This window comes from Oenanthe melanoleuca, chromosome 1A, assembly GCF_029582105.1.
Source record: "Oenanthe melanoleuca isolate GR-GAL-2019-014 chromosome 1A, OMel1.0, whole genome shotgun sequence".
NCBI lineage: Eukaryota > Metazoa > Chordata > Aves > Passeriformes > Muscicapidae > Oenanthe > Oenanthe melanoleuca.
Window position 1 is genome coordinate 18,640,224 of NC_079334.1, and position 25,133 is coordinate 18,665,356.

Sequence of the window (25,133 nt, forward strand, 5' to 3'; positions counted from 1 at the left end):
GTCTCTCCAGACACTACGTTATTTTATCCTTTATTTCGCAGGGGGAGCCCCAAAGCTGCGAGAAGGGCAGCACGAAGCAGCGGCAGAAACTTCCCAGCCAGTTGTTCCTGTACTGGAGAAACAAACAGGAGATCATGAGAGAACATTAAAGGTAGGGGGTGAAACATTGAAAAATAATAATTTTTAAAATAAAAATTTTATTGTAAAATTTGTAGTTCATGGGTGAAGAGCAGAGGAGATCTGTTCTCAGGATAGGGTCATGGTCATAAAGAAGTTCCCCCAGTAAATGGGATGTGGAGCTTGTCAAGAGCCTGGCTGCTTTGGAGCAGGGTTCAGGAGGAAGAAAGGAAGCTTGTTATCTACTTCGTCTAATCTAAACTTCTAATATGTTTTCACCAAGAGTTATTATGAAGAATTAATGAGAAATTAACCAAACAGTAGGAAATAAAAACTGAAGTTTCTTAATCCGTGTGAAAACATAAAGCATTTTTCTTAAAAGGAGGAAAAAAATGTAGCATGATATAAGTAATGATCTAAGCAAATGAGTAGTTAGTGTGGTTTCTTTCTATGCATCATAAAGATACCAGTTTTGGTAGCTGGGTCTGATGACTGTGGGGGAGTTAGTCTCCCCTTATGCTTCACACTATCCTGTTTTCACTAAGCAAACAGGAAGGTGTGCTTTGGAAAAGAGTGCACCCTTTCTCTAATTTTACATCTCTAAATACAAATGAGGTGAAGCTGCATATCAAAGTACAATACATGCCCTTTGCTCTGATTGTGGTAGGAAGTTTGATCCTGGTTAATGGCTGTGTTAGAAAAATAGAAAAAAGGGAACCAAGTGCAAATTAGGTTCAGTGGTAGGGGTGTGTGTTGGGGTGGTGGAGCAGGAGAAGAAGAGGAAGGAGAATGAGGTATTTTAGGAGGTCTTCACACTGGCCTCAGATGTTTTCTAGGTTTTTTCCTACTATTGACATGCTGCCCGGGGTTATGAAATACTACTACACTCTAACTTTCTGCAGGCAGATACCCAACCTGAATTTCTGCTGGCATTACTGTGTAATTCATCTGAGGGATAGGGGATTTTTGTCAGTGGGATGGCTGCACTGGCAGCAGTCAGCAGGGTAGACATACTTATGGAGAGGAAGGCAACAGAGAGGGAGTAACCCCAGAGGAAGGCAACAGTAGAATGAGTACAAAGCACTGTTTAATACAAAACAAAATTAAGATGAAAAGATGAGGGAAACTTCTTTGGGCTCTTTTCTTTCCTTTGATTTGCCACAACTATTCCAGTAGTACTGAATCAAGTTAGGCAGACAGAAACACATATTTGTGAAGTGGCAAAATATGGGTGTCTTAATTTATGGTTTTGGTCTTAAAAGTTTTTCATTACTTTAGTTGATGCTCACTGATTTACTTCTACTAAGGAATCTGATTTTTACTCACTCCAGATCTTGTCTTGCAATTTGAGAGGCACTGAGAATTTTGCCACAACTCCAAACGCTTGAAGATCTGAAGCTCTCATAAATTGCGGTTTCACAAATGAAGTATGAAGGCTCATTTTAGAAAGTGTTTATGAACACACTGCCATGTTCTTTGTGGCATAAGCTGCCAAAATACATTTTAGGACTAATGAGTAGTTTTTCTGTGGTAGTAGTTGTGATTAAAAAAAAAAATATTTTGTGAAACCGTAGTGGTCACACTTGATCCATTTGATGCCAAATTTATGCTAAACCAAAGCAATGATCAACCCTGGCATATTACAGAAACAGTTTTCAGGAATGGCTTTCTTCATACAGTTCTGTTCATTCTGTTGGTAAGGCTGGTAATTATTGGGGATTAGTACAGCGTCGCTCAGGATTGTTGTATTTTCCTACAAACATATGCAGGAGGAGAGGAAAAATGCTAATTAAGTCCAGGGCAGATGAAAGAATAAAATAAATTAATGGAATGCTTGTGTCAGCAGTTACATATCTCATCCTGGAGTACAGTATGAAGAGGCACTAGAGTTGCATTGTTGTGAAAAACTAAGCTCTGCAAGGAAGCCAAGTGCTCCAATGAACAAGAAAATTTATATTTCAGTATCTGACAGGTATAGAGCTATTCACAGATGGATTAGGTAGATGAAATTTAAAACTAATTAAAAGCAGAGCTCAGAAAATTCAGATGCAATTATGTTCCCTTATCACAATATTTGCTGCTGAAAATACTAATTTTTGAACACTGTGGGTAATGCTTCAATATTCCCTATTACTTTTTGTTTTCTCTGTTCAGACACATGAGGAAGAAGAGAATCCTCAGGAAACAATGGAAGTGAACGGGCTTATGCCAGGGCTGGATTCCTATGACTATGATCTCATTGTCATCGGTGGAGGCTCAGGAGGTCTGGCAGCTGCCAAGGTATGAGGGGGAAAATACACACTTATGGTTTCCTTGTAAGTAGGTGGATGACATCCTCAGTCTTGGATTTGTTATCTTTAACACTGTAGGGGCACAACACTTCTGCCTCATCCGTGAAATTTATTTTGAGGTTAGTGCCAATTATACAATATCCTTTTCTTCATGTTCTGAAGAAGGAAAACATGGTAAACTCCTTAATATTCCCTAATAGTCCTTCCTAGAATTAAACTTGATGCCCACTTATGGGAGATGATGATGCTGGAAAACAGAAGGTAGATATCTTAATAGTGTTTATTAGTAGTTGAATTTAAACTCAACTAATAAATGTAAAGGTTTTCAAAACTATTAAAAAACTATTCAAAATTAACATCAGGAGGTATGCTACATACTATTTTTGTATAGAAGTAATATCTTTTCAGACAGAAAAGATCTGTGTATCTTGTTTTAGTTCTTGGCAATGGGGGAGCGTCTGTGATTTTTGAGCTTACATAGTTGCATAAATGGAGATTTTGCCTATACTTAAGCTGTGGTCTCACCCTTCATTTCTAGAGTCTGGTATTTCCTGCCTGTAGCCAGATTAATTGTGGAGTTTGGTTAGGATATTGCTATTAGAAGCATATCTAAAATTAATTAAAATAATTCACAGTGATACAAAATACACCAGCTCTTAGACCTGTCATTATTCCAAATATTTTAAACTTGCAGAGATTTAATATAAGTCAATAGCTCTCCTTTACATCAGTAGTCACACACGTTGTGTCTCTTCTCTCTGTGGTAGGATTAACTATTTAGAAGTGAATTGAGCATTCCTATAAATAAAACTACTTTGTTGTTCAGGACCTGGAGCTGGATTATTCCTCCACTCAGGAGCATTTCTTTTGTTCTCAAGAAGTGGAGGAGGTCATTGCAGAGTGAAAGAAAATAAGGAGAAAATATTTTAGAATAGCGTTGGATTCACAGTGAACCCTGGTCCCTCAGAAGTACTTCTGTTACAATGGAATGTACAGGGCTGAGTGACAGATTGTAGATACATAGTCTGTTTGGCAGTTTACTGCTTTCCTGTCGATAGGGGCACTGTTGTCATGGTGTAGGATTGAGGATTGAAGGTAAGATCTACAAAGGTTCTGAGAACCACAAAGAGAAGCAAACACTGTTTTTTTAGAGGATGGAGATGTTCTGGGATGGGATATAGTAACAAGAGTAAAACAGGGCTTGCAGTAATGCAAAAAGAGTTTGTAGTAATAAGAAGCCAGCTGTTGAAATTTCCATAAGGAGACTGACAGTGATGTTTATTGCATCATTTTTCAGTTGTAGGACAGAAAAGGTGTGCAGTAGGAGGATAAACTGCCTAATTCCTTCCACTCAGCATGTAAAGTATATTGATTCTCAGTGTTCTCAGCTGATTGTTGAGTAAAGCAGAAGATGGTAGATCAATAAAGTCAACAAACATCCCTATCAGTAGTAATGTGTGTATTTCAAATCAATTTCATGTAGTTGAAGTGAAACAGTTTTACATACATAAACTTCTGACTTTTACTTAGATTGTTCAACATTTTTTTAATGAATTAACTGGCAATGCTTTAAAAAAACCCAAGCCAAAACAGAAAAAAACAAGCTACACAGGTCTCATACAAAGTTCCAGATGTCTGCACTCAGGTTTGCAGCAGTTCACCTAGATTGGTTAAATGTGTGCTTTTCACTCTGACACATGTGCCTTTGTGTGCACATCCTCCTCTCTACATTGTGCCCAGAGCTTGTTACTTTGGAGGCAATTCTCCACAGAGAGTGCAAACACTGCCAGGCTGACTTGGTACAGCCCAGCTGCAGACTCAGGCTGGTGCCAGGTCCCTGCCCTCAGTTCACACAGAACAGCTCTCTGAGCAGCCTTGCTGTGTTCCTGCAGCACTGCACTGAGCCCCAAAAGGTTTGAGAGCCTACAGGGCTTGTTTGTGGCTGTGGACAAATCACTCAGCAGAAGTGGTTATATCTGTGTGTGATCTCTACCAAGGTGGCAAAACAATGCTGTGCTGTGTTATGTGAGCATGTAGCTGAGGGAAGCTTGGGAGTCCATGCATTCTACTTAGCTAACCCTGGTAATGGAGCAATGTTTAAGAGTTGTCATCATAAAGGAGCTTTAATGACATGTCTCAGTCCCTAAGAGCCTTTCTGAGGAACTTTCTCAGAGGTGCTGCTAATGAATAGAAATTAGCTGCTTGGCCAGATCTTTAAATCTTTATTGGAAGTGGAAATCCAGTACAGCAATATTTTCTGAAGGTGTCTATAGCCTGAGTTATTTGAAGTGTGATTTGCATTTTGCATGAAGTAAGATACATTTAAAATTGAAATTCTGATTGTCAAGTGTTTGGATTAACAAGTATTACTGGTAACAGAATGCTGAAGGCTGTCCAGCTTCTCCCAAACCAAACCCAAGGCCCTAGACTAATATCCTGTTCCTATAGTTGTTACTGCTTACATATCTAAGAACTCATCATATGATGCCAGCATAGTTGTGGCTACTCCAAGTAAGAAAATTATTTTTCTTCATCTCATGGGAGGAATCTGTCACTGCTGTTTCTCAGTTACCTAGTGCTTGCCTAAGTGCTTTTCCATGCCAGCAGTTATGTTGTCAGTTTTTGCCTTTTTCTTAAAGAACACAAAGAGAACAATGAAATGATTATATGGTTCTCAGTATCATTTACAGGCATTAATTATAGATTTGCTAATGAAACTTCTTAGAGGAAATATAGAATCATAGAGTCATTAAGGTTGTCATGCTTGGACATGTGACTGCTTACATCATTTTCTCATGTGTTTTCAAACAAATGCTGGAGAAACCACATTTAAAGGGAAAACTGGATTAATTAGGAATTTGTTAAGTAGGTTAAAAGTAACTGGGCATGTTGGGAAATAGTCTGAACAAAGTGCTAGGATGGAGGAGTGAAGAGGAGATTGGACTCAGAGAGTCTTCTGGGTATCAGCTGGTGCCATGCTGTTTTCTAGCAGGATTAATGCCTTTTTTTTCCCTTTCATCTTCTTTTTCCTACTGAACGCACAGATGAATTCAGAAGATTAATGACTCTCTGTTCCCTTACAAATCATTCATTGTTACTTAATTAAAAGTTACAAAACTTTTCAGCAATGCATGATGTTATCATCTACTCCACATTTAACCTCTAATATTCAGATATGTGTCTTATTTAATTTGTTTTGCAGGAGGCTGCCAAATATGGAAAGAAAGTGATGGTGCTGGACTTTGTCACTCCTACACCTCAGGGAAGCGCGTGGGGTAAATTTCTCTTCATTGCAATCCTGTTATAAAGGAGCTTTGCTCAGAGACTGATTCTAATGTTTGAAATTGCGACAATGATGTGAAAACCACATTCTGTTACTTTCTCTCAGGTCTTGGAGGAACATGTGTAAATGTGGGTTGTATACCTAAGAAATTGATGCACCAGGCAGCTTTACTGGGACAAGCCTTGCAAGATTCACGCAAATTTGGGTGGCATTTTACAGAAGAAGGTAAAGAAGGACATTTTTTCAGTTTTGTGATTTGCACTGAAAATCCTGAGGTGGTTGTCATAATCAGGTACTTGTTGCACTGCAGCATATGCTGGCTTTGACAATGTGGGGCAACTTCAGAGAACTTATATTTAAATGGAAGCACTTTTCAAATCTAAAGCCATGGGGTTTATTGCCTCCATGTTTTGTCTGTTTGTTAATAACTCTTGATCCTCTTAGTAATTGATGAGACTCTTGTGTGAATAAAAGCAAAATGTCCTGCTCCATTTCTGAATGTACTACAACATCTAAGGGAATACCCCAGAATTTTGCCTGACAGAACTTCTTATAGTTACAAGCAAGGATTTCTTTCCCCTAAGTGTCTGTCACTACTGTGTAAGAAGACAGATTTTACTTTTTATTATCTCTGATATGCATGGTTATAGGATTATGATTGATTTAGGCTGCAATCTTGTATTTGGAAGCATGCAGAGGCACCTTTCAGACATGCATTGTCTTAATTTGTTGAGCAATGTTGCCTGCTCACAGCTGTCAATATGAAACTGTGAATAATTCAGTAAGTCTTAATTGTCAATGTTTTAAGTCATACCTATTGCACCGTGACCTCTCATGTTATCTGTGCTGATGTGATTCTTTGAATTTCAGTAGATTAACCCTCAAGTAAAACAGGAGTAAGACAAACCCAGTAAGACTAAATCATGAAAAGAACCTGTTGGAGAACAGAAATTTTGCTGTGGAAAAAAAAAAACTCGACTGAAAGATGAACCTTCCTCTTTTGTTTCTGGCAGTCAAACACAACTGGATGACCATGACAGAATCTGTTCAGAATTACATTGGGTCACTGAACTGGGGCTATCGGGTTGCACTGAGAGACTCGAAGGTCACGTATGAGAACGCGTATGGAGAATTTGTTGGGCCACACACAATTAAGGTACTCCGTAGCCATTGTTGCTGTGTCTTCCTATAGTGCTGTCTGAATAGAGATGCTTTTCAAGTAGAATTATTTTTCCCATGGTGGGACTGTAAAACACTCACTTTGCACTAATATTTTGTATGCAGGCAACAAACAAAAAAGGCATTGAGAAGCTGTACACAGCTGAGAGATTTATCATTGCCACTGGTGAACGACCACGTTACCTGGGTGTACCTGGAGATAAGGAATATTGCATTAGCAGGTAAAAACAGGGCAGAATACAAAGTCATTCCTTGTGTGTAAATTCCTTGTGCTTCCCCTGGCTGAGGAGCATAGTCTGCTTGAAAGAAAACTCTGTACTCAGATGTTAAGGAAAGTGGGACTAGCATAGCTGCTGATGCTATGAAATTGGTAGAAATCTGTCTTCATGCATTGGGGCAGTCTTGAAACTCATACAACTTTATTTCCCAGCTACTCAGCAAAGGTAATTCAACTTTTGAGAAAACTGGTTTTGAGTGTCTGGTTAATTGCTAATGCCAAGAAAAAAATGTTTTATGAAGATAAAATATGTTTTCATATCAGAGTAAATTTTGAGTTACTTGATGTCAAAACAGAGGTTGGAATTACAGGCTGGCAAACCTATAGCAATGGAATAAATAACTGGCACAATTCCTCTGAAACTAAAACACCATGTGGTATGTTTCACTTTTAATAAGTAGTAATGAAATTAAAGATAACAGATAATACAGCCTGTAAAGTGGTGCTTTAAAGTACCTTCAAGGTGGAGGAGTCAGGAATCCCAGAGTTAAAGACTATCAGATTGAGGCTGTCTATATAATCTTTACTGAGTTCCTTGGGGTATGGGAGCTGTGCTGTAACCTTTAATTTCACAATCACATTTTATTCCAACATCCTGAAAAAAGGGACACTGATTTTAGATTTAAATCTTCAGAGAATTGTATTGCCAGACTAAGTGTCTGCTGAGTAAGCATGGTGCCTCCATGAGTCCTGGCATTGTGGAGAAGCCCTAGTTCTATGGCCTAGGTCCAAAAGGTGGTAGAACTGATGTAGCTTGATGAAATAGTTGAAAGAAATTAAAAGCAGGCAAAGGAGCATTTTTTCCATAATTTCATACATCTGTCTTCGCCCGTTACTGTGGTTTGTTTTCTGTGTATATCTGGCACTGTGTATAATGCTTTAGCAAAAGGATAAGTCATTGAAGTGGTGGTAGTATTTTAACCTAAAGGTGAACCCCTTCCTTTTTTAATTCTCAGGAGCTAAAATTTGCAGCAAAATATTTAAAGCAAGATTCAGAGGGGAAGTAAACACCTACATTTTTAAACAATTTGTCCTAAATTTCTGTTTAAAAAACTCTCCACATTTTTGTGGCCATTCAGACTTTTCATGCTCCTTTTTTTGGTATGTGTACTCCTAAATATGACTTTTTCATCTGTCATGCACTGATTTTGTATCCCAGATAAACCTTCAAAAAATTAAGCTGGGTTTTTTCTGTTATCAGGAAAAGGAATAAAGTTCAATTCTTATGGAAAAAAATTAGATAAATATAAAGCACAATGCATTTTTTATGACTGCCTCTAATTTCTTTTTTTTTTTTTTTTTTCCCAGTGATGACCTTTTCTCTCTGCCTTACTGTCCAGGGAAAACCCTGGTGGTTGGAGCTTCCTATGTTGCCTTAGAATGTGCAGGATTTCTTGCAGGCCTTGGATTAGATGTTACTGTAATGGTGAGATCCATTCTCTTAAGAGGATTTGACCAGGACATGGCAAACAGAATTGGTGAATATATGAAAGAACATGGAGTCAACTTTATCAGGGAGTTTGTGCCAATCAAGGTAGGCTCAACGTGACTACAATTGATTGGGATATACCTATCATAGTGTTTTAAGATGTAAATTATTTTAATTAATACAGAAGTTAAACTTGCATTATAGTATCTGCTGTGATATAGAATGAATTAATTTTTGTTTTAAATTAACTCCATGAAACTTAATGAATTGAAAGGTATAATTTAATCTCAGTATTAAAGTTCTGGGAGATTACAAAGTTCATTGTTTTTATCAGAATTAGTTGGGTTACCTGAGTTGATACACCTGTTCATCCTGATTTTGCAAATGTTGCATATATTTAAATTCAGCAGTTCCATCCTGAAAATTATGAAACTTCTTGCAGGCTCATAACTAAGCAGATACCTAATTTTATTTAAGATCAGAGTCCAGTGCATCACAGATAGTCACATTTTTCATTACCAATTCTCAAACTGTCAGCCAGCAAATACTGTTTATATGCTGAGGATTAGTGGAGTATCCAGAAAAGTAAACAGGCTTTAGAAGTATCCATTGGTATCATTTACTTGGCAGAGTCCTTAAATACTTGCTCAATTTTTGTTGAATTCAGTAAGAGTACTCATGCAGCTATTTACACATATATATAGGCATGTTTTTAGGCAAATTCAGGTTTAATTTCGGCCAAATTAGAAGTTCTGCAGCTTTTTCTAATGCAAAATTGCCCTATCAAATACTTCAGAGGGTGCTAACAGTATTTTTACGGTTTTTTCACATTAGTTCTTAATTATTTTGAAATAGCCAATCATGTATTAAGCAATTTCAATTTGGTGTTAAATCTGCATGTTACTGAGTTTAACACTTGGGGCATTCAAACATTAAATTCAGTGAAGACTGTTCATTTCCATTCTTAGCAGTATCAAGAGCAGCTTTAAAATTGCTCTTGCCAGTTCCTACTGTGGGTCTGAGCCTCTCTCACAGAATGAGAGTTGTTGTGAGAACTCAAAAGTGATGTTTCCAAGAACTTAGTTTTTATGCAGGTTTTTGTTGTGTAAATCCCATGCTGTATGAAAAGTAGGGATGATTATCTAGTTTTGTTGCAGACATAGCTTTTTGTAAGCTCTAATGAGGAATGAGAAAGAAGGAAGCTGTTCTTAGAAGCAGATCATTTCAACTCAATGGCAAGCAGACCTCTCCAGATCTATCCTGTGATGAGGAGTCCATTGCCACGGTGCACGGTGCCCTTTCATCCTGTCCCTTCACTATGTGTCTTTGATTTAAATTGGTATAAAATATTTGTCCCTGTTTCTGACTGAGAATATCCTTCAGCTTAAGTTGCTGGGTAGGTTTTCAGCAGGTCTTCTCATCTTTTTCAGACATTGTATTTGAAGTTATGCATGTTGTGCTTATTAAAACCCTTCCTTAGGACTTTTGAAAACAAGATGAATTATTATAAATAATGCTGCCTTTGAACAGAAGCAGTTTAGCACAGTGATCCTTTAAGGTTGGTAGGATGGCACAGTTGGCTTTTCTAAATTAAAAAAAAGGACAAAAAACTTCATCAGAAACTTTGCTCTTTCTGCCTCTAAATATTGAACATGAAGTAGGAACAAGGATGTTGTTGAAAAGTACCTTTTCATCAGTGGGATGAACACTAAAATTTCATTAAATTATGTTAAATGACACGTACATGTCTCTTGTATGTACTGCTGAGTGTACTGACAGTGGCTTCCCATGGGTGGAGGGAATGATGGCAGTGCTTGGAGAAAATGTCTGATGGTGTTTCCAGGCCTTGTAAGAGCTTCCTTTCTACTCAGTTCCTCTGTCCCCAGTGAATACAACAGGTCATATGATGGGCTTGGAGAAGAATTTCACCATCAGTCCACTTTTATAAACAGAAATGAGATTTTGTTGTGCTGGTATAAGAATAAACAAAGGGACATTAAAAAACGCATTAAAATATGCAAGTAGAAATGTAAAGGATTTTTAGAGTAAGTGCCTAATTTTAGGTCATGGTTAAAACTCTCACAATGATATGTGGTGGGAAAAATGTACATTTATTTATTTTTATTTGAAACTTTTTCTTTTTTACCCCATCCAACCTCCAAAATGTTGTAGGTTGAGCAGGTCGAGGAAGGAACTCCTGGAATACTGAAAGTTACAGCCAAGTCCACTACAGGGGACCAAATCATTGAAGGGGAATACAATACTGTGAGTCCTGTCTATATGCATGAAGAATGTGAAATAGCCTTCCATTAAATGTTGATATTTTGTGGGGTGTTTTTATCGACACTTTAAATTTTTCAAAATTATTTTAGTCATTACAATGTACTAATTGCACACAATCATCAGGTAACTAACCTGCAAATAAAGTCCCAAAGTCAGTGGTTATTTTGCCTTGCCAAATCAATTCACATGCTTTTGAAACCTGTTTCTTTGCTTAGGGGTGTAGATGAGCTTGGTCCTATGGAATCAGTTGCAGGATTTTTTCCCAGTGGAATATTTGTAATAATGATAACTAGTGATTTATAATAGCTTTCATAGTAATTAGGGCATGTTTTGCAGTTAGCACAAAACAATGGTCCATGCAGGAGTTAAACAAATGGGTGAGTTGTCATCTCAAAACCTGTTGTTGACACATCTTCACAAAAACAGCTGTGGCAAGCCAGTCAGGAAACTTCATGACACACTTAAAACAGTATAATTAAAGTGTGCAGGTGTGTTATTGTATGTTCGATTGACTGTTTCCATCACACCTCACTCCACTCATTTTCATAGGCCTTGATGCTGAAAGGAGAAAAAAAATGGTGGATAGAGTATTTGGGAGCACACATAATGCATAAAGACAGGCCTTTGCCAGCCTGGGACTTCAGACTGCAAATACTGTGTGCCAGTGACCTCATTTACCTGTGCAGTACATTAGTCATCCCCTAACAAGGACACACAGTCCATCTGGGAGCCAACACTGTGAGGAAGTTCATCAATGGCAGCAGAGCTGTTGCACAGGGTTGTAGTACTGGGGACTTTTCTAGTTCATAATAGGAAAAGCTTTTTAGCAAGGAAATCAATACCATCCCTTCATTAAGGAAACTTTTGGTTTCTTATTGCTGCATCTTCACTGAAGTGCTGTCACTCCTCATAGAAGCTGTGAGCTGTGTGTGCTGCATTTTAAGACCATCAGCTCTGAAGATGTGGTGTGTTTGATCATCTGTAAGACTTGAAGGAGATTTTTGGATTCCTTCAGGACAGTTCTTAGTTGTCATATGAGAAGCATTATATAGTTATCTGGGCAGTTGTCCAAGACTACAAAGCACATAGCAATTTTCCTTGTGATAGCAAAAGTTGGAACTTGATTTGTTACAATAGCAGAGTTGATAGGATGGGTAAGAATTTGGCCTGGTCTGAAAAAATGTTCAAATATAATATTCTTTGACAGTGACTTGGCTGAGAGCCTATATAAGTAAATAATATTTTCACATAAAAAAAATACTATTTTATGATATTTTTATTTGCTTAAGCATCTGAGTTTCTTTCCTAAAGACCCCTCTCCTTATGGAGCATTTTGATGTCACCTGCTCTGGTAGTAATACCTTGGTGTAAAACTGCAAGGAAATGAAGCATTTGTCCCTAACTAATTGGTTTAGAATACTCATGGGGTATTCTTCTATGGAAAGCTATTTGCCTGTTTTTTATTTTAGCATTAAAACCTGGTATTGTTAGGTGATGGTGGTAATGTGACTTGTCTTAAACTCTATGAATATACAATGGGTAACAAATGTATTCACCTTACTGTGACCAAGCCTTAGATACTAATCTCTAGTATATATTTAAGATAACAGCCAAAGGAAAATGCACTTTTGAGTCTTTAAAAATCAATCATGTGCATTGCTGTTCTGCAGGTGTTGCTGGCAATTGGACGAGACCCATGCACAAGAAAAATTGGTTTGGACAAAGTTGGAGTGAGCATCAATGAAAAGTAAGGACAGATGTCTGTGTACCACTCACTGCTGGGCTTGTGTCATCTATTGTTACAATGGTAGTGGTGCAGAGACATCCAAAAGCTTTGAGGAAAAATTTGTCTCCTGTTTGTAAACAATTGGACGGGGGACAAAGTAGCAGATAAGGGCATTTTCTCCCGTAGTACTGCTACATTTGCTTTTTTATTGCTGAAATGCCAATTTCTAATTCCTGGGAGAAAAAAAGTGTCTTTTTCATTCTTTCTAGATTTACAGGTCTGTCTTAGCTTCTTCCCGTTACAGGGTTGTCTAGAATCTGTCAGTTGTTCCTTGTATGCTCTTTTTCTCATCCCCTTGCTTTTATCACCTCTTGGAGCAAAAATTTGTTTGCTCGTACAGGCTTTTACAGCAGTGAATTTTGTTTATATTTTAATTTAAATGCTACTATATGTTATTTTGAGAGATAAGGTTCGAGTAGCATTCCTTAAACTCCCAGGTGAAATTCTTGATGTGTTTTCAATTTTGGAGGTTTTTATTTCTTACTTTGAAGCAACCCTTGGGTACAATCTGTGTCTTCTGTAGATGAGTGTTTGATGTTTAATGTAGTGAGGTTGTTGCACCAGGGAGTGGAGCTATCTGTAACATTTTGAATATTGGTAACTAAAACATCTTGCAGGCATATGGGTCCTGAGATCTTTGCTTTGTAGAAAAGACAAGGGACCATGACTTTGACCAGAGCAGAGCTTTTATATAGGAATGCAGTAACTGATGTTGTCAAGGGGAATAATTGTGATATTCCAAATAAGTGGAAATTTTGGTCCACTCAAAATTGGCAGACCCATGTTAGGTTGTAGAACACATCTTTTTCATGTCAGGACACCTATTACTAGCTTAATAGAATGAACTATAAAGATATTAGCATAAACTATGATTTTTAACAAGTACAAAATTGAGGAAGTTGGATTTTTAATATGGGAATTGCCACTGATCTCTCAAATAACTGTGTGACTGTTTCTGTGTCTGATTAGGTTTCCCTGTTACGTGTGTTTCCTGTGGTGATTACTGCGCTATCTCATTTATTGATGAAGTAGGAAATATTAAAAATTAAAAACTTCCATTAGCTCAGTGCAATTACAGCTCAAAAGCTTGCTGTCCCTTAGGGTGTGTAACAGCTTGACCTGTCTCTGTGTAGGAGCCTGAAGGATAAGTTTCTATAAACATCTTCAGCCACTGGACTGAAATTTCAGTAGTGGAAAAATTGCTTTGTCCTACAAATGGAATGGGAGAAATGTCTCTTCCTGTCATTCCTGAAAGTTGCCGGTTCACAGCTGAGCTGGTGGTAGAGGTTGTTTCAGGAAGAGGTTTATGCTTCACCTCAGTGTTTCAGGAGATGAATTGTAGCTTTTCAAGCTACCTTCTTATCCAATATTTGAATTCCTGTAGTTTTGGTCAAATTTGCTCTACTTCATACTCCTGTTGAAGACTGTAAGATTATGAATATGAATTCTTCCCCTCATACTTCACATACAAGTTTTTCTCTTAAAGCTAAGGGGCCTGCAATGTTATTTACACCTCCAGCCTTCACAGCTGAACAGTTAGATTTTTTTTCTTGTTAATTCCAATTGCAGAACAGGAAAAATTCCTGTCAATGATGAGGAGCAGACAAACGTGCCATATATCTATGCTGTTGGAGATATCCTGCAGGACAAGCTGGAGCTCACACCAGTGGCAATCCAAGCAGGAAGATTGTTAGTTCAGAGGCTTTATGCTGGGGCAGCCACTAAGGTAAGGAACCAGTTGCCACAAAATACTGTCACTGTTCTGCTTCTAAGTGCAGAGTGCAAGTCTGCTTGCTTATGGAAAGCCCAGTAGAATTTTAAGGATTAGCTTTGATGATCATTTTAATTTTCCCCTGGCAAAGATATTACTTTGGCTAATTGTGTAGGATGAAATTAATACCTTATGGATTAAGCAGTAGTCTCTTTTTTTTTCCTATTAAGAGGGTTTAGTTTTCTCTCAGAGTATAATGATAATGAAATTAACCAAGATCATTTAACTTTTTTTTTTTAAATTCTACTGCCTTCCCTAAAAGTCAGCAATCTTTCCCATCCTCTTAATTGCTTTAACACCAATTCAAAGGCAGTTTACTAAACCTACCTACAGTCCCTAAATAGAGTGTAATAGGAGTTTGTGCTATTTTCACAAATTTTTTTTCACTTCTCATCTGTATGTTTTCAATGTAATACACAGTGCTAATTGTAGTTGAATATGAGCACAAAGGAAGATCAGATGTACCAATAACTCAGCACGTGTTTATACCTGAGTAGTTGAATTAATGTGTTTGTTTCATACTAGTGCAGTTCTGGGTTTCAGTCAGGTTATGGTTGTTCAAATGGGAGGAACCTGGGTACTCGTTTACACCTTGTATTTAAGCCAGAAGGAAAGGAGAGTGCCTTTAAAGAATTGTTACACTGATATGGGTGCTTGTTCTCACCTTTATAACCATATGGCATGACCCTAAAGGTTTCTCCCTTTCAGAACCTGCTGTATTCATAGCAAGTTCAATTATCAGCCAGATTTAGAGCTTGATTGAGTTGTTTGTTTTACATTGGCAGGTATTGCTCTAACAGAATCCTGAATCAGTGGGCATAATGTCATTGAATTAGCCAGGCAAGATTTAAGAAACTGTAGCAGAAGCCAAAGTTTTTTTTATTGCTGCAATGTTATGGATATGTCTTAATTTACTTTTTATGCCAGATAAGTCTCTTAATGTGCAAAAATTGTTATGCTGCCAAAGGAAGCATTCTTACTAAGTGAATCCAAGAAATGAGTAACTGCTTTAAAAAAATGGGAGTGTGGCTTACACTGCCTTTGTAACAAATCTGGAGAAGGTGATTGAAACATAATGAGGTGTTATGGATAGGTGGGGCAAGAACAGTAATCAGCGTCTTAGTTGATCCCCAGTGATAATGGAAATTAATTAGGGTTAAAATATGTAGAAAATAAAATTGCTAGAAATGAAATGGAGCTGGCCAGCCTGTTAGCCTGCTATGGCAAAGTGACTCATATGGTGGGTATGGGAAGAAGATGTATTTTTATTTTTGAGTCTAGTAAAGGCTTTTGTCACTGTCTCCATAACATTGCCATGGACAAATGGATGAATTGCAGGTTGGGAAGTGAGGTGAGTTGAAAACTGGCTGGACAGACAAACTCAAAGGGCTGTGACCAGCATTCAAGAGACCAGCTGGAGGCCAGTCACTGGTGGTGTGCCACAGGCTTGGACTTGGATCCAGTGCTGTTTAACATCTAAATTATTGGATCTAGATGCTGAGAACAAGTACACCCTCAGAAAGTTTGGAGATTATACAAAACTGGGAGAAGTGCCAAGTTTTCACTGTCCCCCCAAATGCCCATACTTCATGTCATTGGTTCTTTGGCAATGCTAGGCCACAGCTGACAAAAAATGAGTTTTGGATGGTAGTGGTGCCCTTGCAGCATCCCTAGCTAAAAATAGCATGCTTTGTAGAAGTGGTTGAACAGGCTACTTTTTGTCTCCAGTTTGACCTGTGATCTGCTACATTTTTAAAATGGGGCACTGAATTTCCTTTCCATATAATCAATGTATACTAATGTTAGTGTGGCTTTAAATTGTCTTTTTGTTCTTGCTCTAATTAACACCTCTGGAATGGACAAACACAAAATTGTACCTTAATTTAAGACAATTTAAAAAAACAAAAGAGCTTTCAGAATTGTGAATAATCAAGCTTTTCTTGCTGTGTTTCAGACTGCTGTATGCTAGTTTTATTACTGATGTTGTGTGGGTTTCTGTTTTGTTTTGAATGCTGTACAGTGTGACTATGTGAATGTTCCAACTACTGTGTTTACTCCTTTGGAGTATGGAGCCTGTGGGTACTCTGAAGAGACCGCAATGGAGAAATTTGGGGAGGAAAATATTGAGGTAAATGCCTTAATTTTATATGGGTTTTAGTTTTCCAATTTGTAATTTGAAATAATGTTAAGAGTCAATTAAAATAGCATTTTGTGCTCTGATGTAAGGGCAGGAGGTGACTAGGTACATTTTTTGTCTTCCTTGGCTGTTCTTAGACATGTTATAAAAATAATCCTCAATTCCAATAGCTATAATTGCAGATATGTTCTATTTTTGGGAAAGAGGGGCTTAAAGGTGGAATATTTGGTTTAAAAAAGAAGAGAAAAAGGGTTTCTTTGTGTCTGCACATACTTCAGGATAAATTTAAGCTGGGTATGTGCTGGAAGCAGTACACTTTAATGGCAAAGTGGAGCTTTTGTACCTACAGCATGGCAAATTCCTTACCATAATGATTTTTACTTAATAAAGCCAAATGTTATGCTCATTTTTCCTGTTTACTTTGACTGTACAAAGAGGTATGTGCTTAGTTTTACTCATGTGAACAATCCCTTTTCATTCCCTGGGATTGCTGGTCAGGAGTGAAATTAGACAAATATAAACTCTTAGTGCCTGAGGCTGTTCTTCCAAAATGCTGTACTGACCACACTACAGAAAGCATGAGGGGAGGAAATCTCACAATAAACTGAACTTTTATGTCCTGCAAATGTCACCTGAAGAGCATTATTTACAGAAATAAACAATTAAGTGGTAGTGCATGTAGTTGAGAACTTGTCCCCGCTCTTAGCTGACATTTTCTCATTCAGACTGTGGAGAAAAAGAAATAAATACAGCTCAAAATGGCAGTGTGCAAAATACTGTTAACCTGACCACAGGAAAAAGGCTTAAATGCTTTTCTACCCACAAAGTTTGTATATACCCAGTCAAATTTTTGTTATTGAGTGAAATTCTTCATGTTATATGTGGAACACTGGACCCTTTATTCTGGAAAATGTGCTTTTGCTTTTCAAAGCATTTTATTTTTTAAAATATGCACTCAGAAGCATTTGAGTTCTGGCTAAATCCTCATTTAGTGTATTCTGACCTCTTTATTGGCTTTTGTTTTTGCAAGCCTCAGTAAGATTATTGAGTCGCTTGTGGTTTTGTAATTTAATAAGAGCATGGTGAACTGTGTCTTGGAAGTGTAATATTCTTATGGCTTCTCCTTTTCTAATTATTGGATGACACTAGTACTTGTCTTGAAGAGACTTCTTTCTTTGTCTTTATTAAGGGAAAAGAATACCATCATGATTTCAGATATTGTAAATGCTGTGTACCTAGTTCATTATTTAGAATAATCAGGCAGCTTTTGGAAGATCATGCTCACTGCTTGGAAATGATACAGCTCTTTTTTAACCTGTGTTTTATTTCCAGGTGTACCATAGTCATTTCTGGCCACTGGAGTGGACTGTGCCATCCAGAGATAACAACAAATGCTATGCAAAGATAATTTGCAATATTCAAGATAATGTAAGTGCATCTTTCCAGGGAAAACAATATCTATATGTTTATCATAGGAACTGTTGTTGATACAACAGCTATAAATAGGTTCTTTTTAACAAATTAAAATTAATTTAAATTTGCCTACCTTTTGAAGTGTAATAAATATTTATAGTGATGCATACTTCCGTGTATACAAAACCAACTCCCTGTAAAATACAAAATTCTGCCATTGCTATTTAATACTTCTTCCATATATGTAAAATAAGAAGTAGAGATCTTTAAGACTTTTCAATAACTTTGAGAAATGAGCAAATCAATCAATGTAAAAATGTTTAGGAGTTTTATTGTTTTGTTCTCTCCTCCCCAACTTGGACATTCTTTTCTGGGAGATTCTTCTCTATGAAATTGAAGTCTCTCAGAAACCATTACAGCTTGTAACCTCTCCAAATTCACCTGTGTTCATAAAACTCTTGAGCTTGTTCTAACAGGATAATGTATCTTGCCTACACAAATCCCATTTAGGGTGATAATGCCAAGATTATCCTTGGACTAGGATCAAATTTTCTGGCCATGGAAATGTACAGTTCCTGCTAAAGCAAAGCAAAACTGCTCACTGGTTAGTTGGTGTGCCCTCCCCATCTCAGAATGATCATCATCTGTTCAATAAAATTTAGTTGATTTTAATAATATAAATTATTATGAAGCATAATATTCTATTAAAATGTATTCCTGTTAAGATGGTAGCATAGCTATCTGTCCTTTAAGAAAAAAACAAAACTTACTTTACCTTACTTTAGATACAGATTTATCTTCCTGCAGTCTTTCTATGCATCATGTAACCATTTTGTAAAATTTGCAAACCTGTCAGGTTTTGCCCATCTCCTCTTTCTGGAGGAGTTTGCAGTAGTGTGGAAGGTATTTTAGAACCTTTGGCTATGCTCTAATCCAACATTACTTAAGAAAATGCAAAGGTTTAATGATGATTTTAAGTGTTTCATTAATTTATTTTCACTTCTTGTCCACATTTGAAATGTGTTTGAACATCTAGGTGTAGTGTTGAAAGTTACCTTGAGGAAAAGAAATAGTTCAGTAACTATTTAAAACTCTCATTGCCTTGGTTTCATTACTATGTTGTTTTTTTTCACATATGTCCATATTTTTAAAGGAAAATAAGGATAATTCCATTTTACTTATTACCCAATTATAGCTTTTCTTATTTAAATAAAGCCTGTGGTAAATCTCAGTCCTCGGACTTACTGCAAGAATAATCTTTCAGTAGTGTCCACTATACCCAGTATATGTGACATTTAGCAGGAAGAGCAGGTAACTCTTGATATTCAACCGGGCTACAGCTATTCTCCCCAAAATCTGATTAATTCCCTGAAGGCCACTAAAGTCCACAGCAGTTGACATGTGCTAAATTTTCGTGTTTCTCCCTTTAGGAAAAGCAGGTCAGATCAGTACAGCTTGTTCTACTGGATGTTTTCTGAGAATGTATGTGCAGTATGATGTGTTCTGCAACTGAACAGGAGGATAGATAGGAGAAGTGTGAATAGTACCTTCCTTGTAACTGGATGGGGTTTTTGCCAGTCTCTAAGTGTATTATATCCCACTGAACATCAACACTACCACAAGAGTCACTGGCAGTTTGTTATGATAGATTTCTTGCTATGTCTGGTTGGCCACAACTTCAGGTTATGGTCATTTTCTCTGAGCATCTATCAAACTAAAAATTCTTCAACAGATACAGACCATGTAGCCACCTACCACAGGCCATCATACCAAAAACCTTTGTGCAGAGCATTCTGCTTTACTTAGGCAAGTGTTCTGTTGGCATGAGTGGAATAACTCACCTGAATAAAATTTCAGATACATGTAATTGAGCACAGACCATAGAGTATGTTAAATTTGCATGCTCTTGATGTACCTGTACAAAACTTTGTAAGAAAGCTGACTCCTGAGTTCCTACTTGAATCTTTAGAGAGAGAGAACAAAATTACACCATGTCACATCTGTTGGTGCTAATGATAGTTCACATTTTAGTGGTTACATTAATTTGTGATACATTTTGTGAGCTGATTAAATTATATACTCTGAATAAGAAAACTTTACACGTTGTCTAAAGAGAATTAAATTCATGACTGTGCTTGCATTTGATTATCTTTGGCATTTAGGAGAGAGTCATTGGTTTCCATATCCTTGGTCCAAATGCTGGAGAAGTCACCCAAGGGTTTGCAGCTGCTATTAAATGTGGGTTGACAAAAGAACAGCTGGACAACACCGTAGGAATTCATCCTGTCTGTGCAGAGGTTGGTATACAAAGTCACCTCAAAGCCCTGCTTTCATGGCATTCTGGGGTAAAGTATTGGAAATATGAATAACAGAGCTCTATTAAAGAGGTCCAAGTTTTCAGGAAGGTTGGGGGGAGGAAAAGAGAGGCAATTATCTGGTTTTAATACTTTGAGTTCTAACTCTTAGGTTTAGTCTGGGATATTTAATTCTTTGTGTGTATTTATTTGTGAAGAGTTTATGGCTTCCTTTAATCCACTTCTCTCTCTACTGTGGAGTACAGAATTTTTATCCCACTCAAGATTAGGAAGGCTTCAAATACTATTTCTGCTAAAGTGATTGTCAAAGCTAGATTAGTGTAGTTAAAATAGGCTTAAGAACTGGTGCTGGGAAAGGGGACCAGCTACATGACAATTTTTTTATTAAACTGTCTTCTCTTAAAGATGTTTTCTTTATCCTGTAGGCCTTCAATTCATGAAGCCACACAAATATTTCTTCTTTTTAATCTTGCAGTTCTTCTTTAATAAAGAGCTGAATTTTCTCTAGCAGGAGTGGGACAGGTCCTCCCACATGTTAATCAGAGATTGATTTTAGTAGCATTAGGACCAACTTATATTAGCTGAGGATCCCTGAAAGTTTGTTTATGAAGTCTTCATACAGAGTCTCTGGCTGTGTTAGAAGTAGAGCAATACAAGGGTGCACCAGCACGCTGCTCTGCAGAAGTGACATCCACCTCTCTTATTTCCAATATTCAAGGTGATTTAGTAAAAGCAATGTTATAAGAACTCCATTAATGGAATGGACAGCTAGAAATCTGAATCATCTTCAAAGTATCCCAAATATACATTCTGGTCTTCATAGTACCATCTAGTGGTGTTCTTGGAGGCCCTCAAAGAGGGGTGGCAGGTCCTTTTCTTACCAGGGGCCCTGTGGAGATCTCTAAGGGAGGCATTCAAACCTGTGAACTCAAGTGGGGTATTAGCATATGCAGTGTGAAGAGATGATGAGAGTCATAATTTATTCTGGACATCTGAGCTGCTAAAATTGAAACTGAATAGAATGATGATTAGACATAATTCAGCGAGGTAATTTCAGATAATCATATTTGTTTGAGTGGGGGAGGAAGAAATTGGCTCAGGAGAAATAAGCTATTTAAAAGCTCCAGGGAACAGCAATCATTTTCAGTGACAGTCTTCAAAAGGGTTTTTTATGCTTTTACTTAATTTAATCTCTTGAGCAGTAAACAAAAATCAAAGTGCAAGATGGCACTCTTTGATTAGAAAAATGCTTGAAAACTGGAATTTGTGAGGAACGAGCATATTGGATGAATAGAATGATGGATAATGTCACTGTTATTTTTGCTACATCTCTGTAAAAGTTAAGGAAAAGGAAGTCTGGTTTGAACAGGAAAGGTGCAGTGTTACAGGGTCAAGTGCTGACTTCTTCACTGGCACTAGTACTAATTAATTGCTAAGTCTCCTGTGAAACATGGTTTAATTCCACTTGAAGAAAACCTTAAGACCTAGGGTCCCATTCTCACTGCATACAAATGTTCACTGCTTACAAATTCTCACTGCTCTTCTTGGAGCAGCATTTTGTTCTGCAGAAAACAGGAGCTCAGAATGGAATTTCTTGCAAGTTTAAGTCCAAATAATTGCAAGCACAGAACTAGTAGGAACACAGCCCTACAGAGAATTACATCTCAGCCTCAACTGCACTGTGCTGCCTGAAATCAGAGGGGTACTACTGATCATCTGTGATAAAGAGGAATTATTTTTTAAAAGCTGGGATGATTCTTCCAGGTAGCTAATGATGGCTTTCCAGCCACTGGATCTAAGTTTTTTTTTCTTCACTTAAGTAACAAACAAATTCTGTCCAAAAATACATGTTTCCAGCAATTATCAAATTACTCCAGCTGGCTTACTAGGGAGCAGTGTGGTCTTCTCCCACACCTGGAGTTTGCAGTCTGGCCAGGAGGAAAGCAGATGAATTCTGTGCTTTTTAATCTTGGTCTTTTGAAGTGTAATAACAATAAATGAAGATTCCATATGTTATCAGGCTGTGGATCAGAAATAAAGTCTTCAAACTGCTCTCTCAAGACATGCACTATATTTTAGATAAGTCACTGTTCTTCTGCCATATATATTACACATGCATTTGTCTTCCTGATTTGTGTATAATGCTTTACGTACTTATAGAAAGTGGAAGAGGTTTATCATTTATTGATGTTGTTCTCTGAAGAGCTGCTAGCAGCCTTAATGCAGCAAAGCTTCTGCTTAGAGAAATATAGGTCTTTCTGATCCCTATTATCTTCAGATACTTCAGTGTTATTTGCATAGCTGAAATATGTATATATTTTACTCTATGCTAAGTTTATTCTTCCTGAGAGATGGCTTTGATGACAACTAATTATTGCAACTTTGAAGCATTTAAATAGTAGTGGTTTTTATTTCCTTTTTTCCTTTCTATATTATATGTGTGCAAACCCATGCAATTATTTGCATAGTAAAGTACCAGTACTAAACAAATTTTTGTAGAATTGTCCGTCTCAAATTTCAATCTATTAATTTTACAGTATTTATTTAGGAATAATATATGTATATTATTTTCTTCAATGTGAGTTGAAAGCAGTAAAGATTGATTTTTCAAACTAGTTTTACTCAGTGTTTTCATAGCTATTGTCAAGAGGACATAGATCCCAGACATAACACCTCCATCAGCAATCACTTCCACATTTCTATAATGTCTAGAAAGGCACAAAGGCAAAATTCTCTCCAAATGCTCAGGCCTTGAGTTAACTTCACTTTCCCAAACAAAGAAGTTTTCTTTGAGCCATAAAGACACTTATTCATTAGGTGTACTGGAGTTTATTATTGCTGAGCTTGTTCCCACTGTAAAAACTTAGGAGCATTAAGACAAGAGGTGGTATAAAGCTGTGTGACTTCCTTAATTCTTTCTTTTCCACTGTAAAACGAAGGGAACAAAAGTTATTTGTATGCATGTGTGCTGTTTAATGGCTGTTTAAAGGATTTAAATGTATGATATTCATTTTTATTTTCTTACTTTAAGAAATGGCTGCTGTTTTGAGCATCATGCCCGAATTAATCTTCCTGGTGAAAAAAATTGCCATACTAAGAGTCTTCTTTCTTTTTTGTCTCAAGGTATTCACCACCCTGTCCGTGACTAAGCGTTCTGGTGAAAGCACCACTGTGAGTGGATGCTGAGGTTAAATTCCCCCATTCTTGCTATTGCCAGAGACTGACTTTCATCACAGTGTCTGATTCCTGCAATTCAGATGGAAGGTTTTGGGAGAAGTCACTCTTGGACACCTGCAGAAATGTGTAGAGCTTAACCTGGACATTGCATCATCCTAAGGAGAAGAGCTCTGTGGGAATTGGTCACTTGTGATGCCTGGCTGGCAATTAGCAATGCAATGGGAATCTTGACTGTCTGGTTGGTGATTAGCAGGGCATTTAATGAATGCTTTCATGAAGTCACAGCCTGAAGCCTGCATTGTCTGGTGGGCAGTGATGGAAGAACTGCTAGCACAGCTGGACAACAACTGTTTTGGTTTGGCTTTTTTCCTCTCTAGTTTCTCTCCTGAACATTCCTTTCTAGGTCTTTCCAGAACAAAGAACTTCCCAACCCAGAAAAATCCCCCCCAAGTTCAGTCATTGTATCAGATAAAATAGCTCCTGTGTTCTGGGTCATGACACACCAAATGCAAGGTCTCCTCATGAGCATGCTCTTTACCAGCTCACAAGCCTATGAAGGGCACGTTCTGCTTGTTTGATCATGAGGAAGGAAATAGCCTTGGAAAAAAGTTTAGTACCACCTAAAATAACATATTTCTTGCCTTCCAGTCTGACTCCATTGTGACTTTTTATTTAGAGAGCCTTATTTGTGAAAGCATTCTTCTCAGTGAAAAAATAATTTATTAAGGCCTTTTGATACAGAAAGTTGTTGTGTTTCTTCCCTGAAATCACGCATATAGCACAGATGTGATGATCTTAGCACTTCTTGCAGCTTATGTGGTTTAATGAATCTGATTTGGAGCTGACAGAATTCCAGTGTTGAATGAATTGTACTTCCAAGAACTCTGTGCAACTTCCTTAAATTTGAGTAAGTTTCTTTCTTTCTAAGTGAGCTTCCATAAGCTGCACTGTTTCAGGTCTAAACTTTGAACAGGCCACTTTGAACACAAAAGTGTTGAGATTTCCTGGAGATTAGTGAGCCCTTAGAATAAAAAAAAAAATACACAACCAAACAACACCCCCCCCAAAAAAACACAACCAAACAGACCCTCCAGCCAAAGTCCGAAAACCAGTAGTGAAAAATCTGCAGTGGACCCTATCTATGGTCCAAAAGTTCTGTTTAGTTCTATGTGTTCCATGTTTTATATTTAATTAAGAAAACAATACTTTTAAAGCAGAGGTTTCTATTAAAATATCAAATTCTTGAATATCACTTCTGTGTTGGATAAGCTGAATATTTATTTGTCAAGGAATGGCAAAAATGCCCCTTTGTAATGGAAATAAATGTGTTTTTTGGTCTGTTTTTCCATTTCTTTCTCTTTTAGCAGAAAGATTGAGATTACTTTTATTAAATAGTTTTTGGGAGTTCAGTAGTGTGGTGTGAACAGGGGGTGAATTTCTGTGGGCAGAATGCCTCATGCCTAAATTTCTACCTGGTAACAAATTCTTGTATTTCTACTGAGATTTCTAAAATAGTGTTGTAAGTTATTTTTATAAATCCATACATAACTGAAGGATTTTAAAACATGTTTGTATGGTATCTAGAATGGTCTGTGATGGTATTTTTCTGGCCAGTTTAATAAATAAATCGATTTGCACAAGCAGATGCTCCTTTTGATGCCTCTTCCAAGCAGAC

General features: G+C 37.3%; 1 protein-coding gene across 1 annotated transcript in view; it reads left to right on the top strand.

Annotated features, from left to right (window-relative positions):
- The window catches only part of TXNRD1 (thioredoxin reductase 1), a 35,753-nt gene extending 10,655 nt beyond the window's left edge, over nt 1-25,098 (top strand). Inside the window, exons 2-15 of the mRNA XM_056482346.1 lie at nt 42-151; nt 2,272-2,397; nt 5,611-5,683; nt 5,797-5,916; nt 6,705-6,847; nt 6,976-7,091; nt 8,456-8,681; nt 10,749-10,841; nt 12,530-12,606; nt 14,215-14,371; nt 16,437-16,544; nt 17,886-17,981; nt 20,129-20,263; nt 23,405-25,098. Of these exons, the coding sequence (XP_056338321.1) occupies nt 42-151; nt 2,272-2,397; nt 5,611-5,683; nt 5,797-5,916; nt 6,705-6,847; nt 6,976-7,091; nt 8,456-8,681; nt 10,749-10,841; nt 12,530-12,606; nt 14,215-14,371; nt 16,437-16,544; nt 17,886-17,981; nt 20,129-20,263; nt 23,405-23,467 (1,643 nt within the window). The 3' untranslated portion in view covers nt 23,468-25,098. The remainder of the gene's footprint in view (nt 1-41; nt 152-2,271; nt 2,398-5,610; nt 5,684-5,796; nt 5,917-6,704; nt 6,848-6,975; nt 7,092-8,455; nt 8,682-10,748; nt 10,842-12,529; nt 12,607-14,214; nt 14,372-16,436; nt 16,545-17,885; nt 17,982-20,128; nt 20,264-23,404) is intronic.
- Nucleotides 25,099-25,133: the final 35 nt, after the last annotated feature.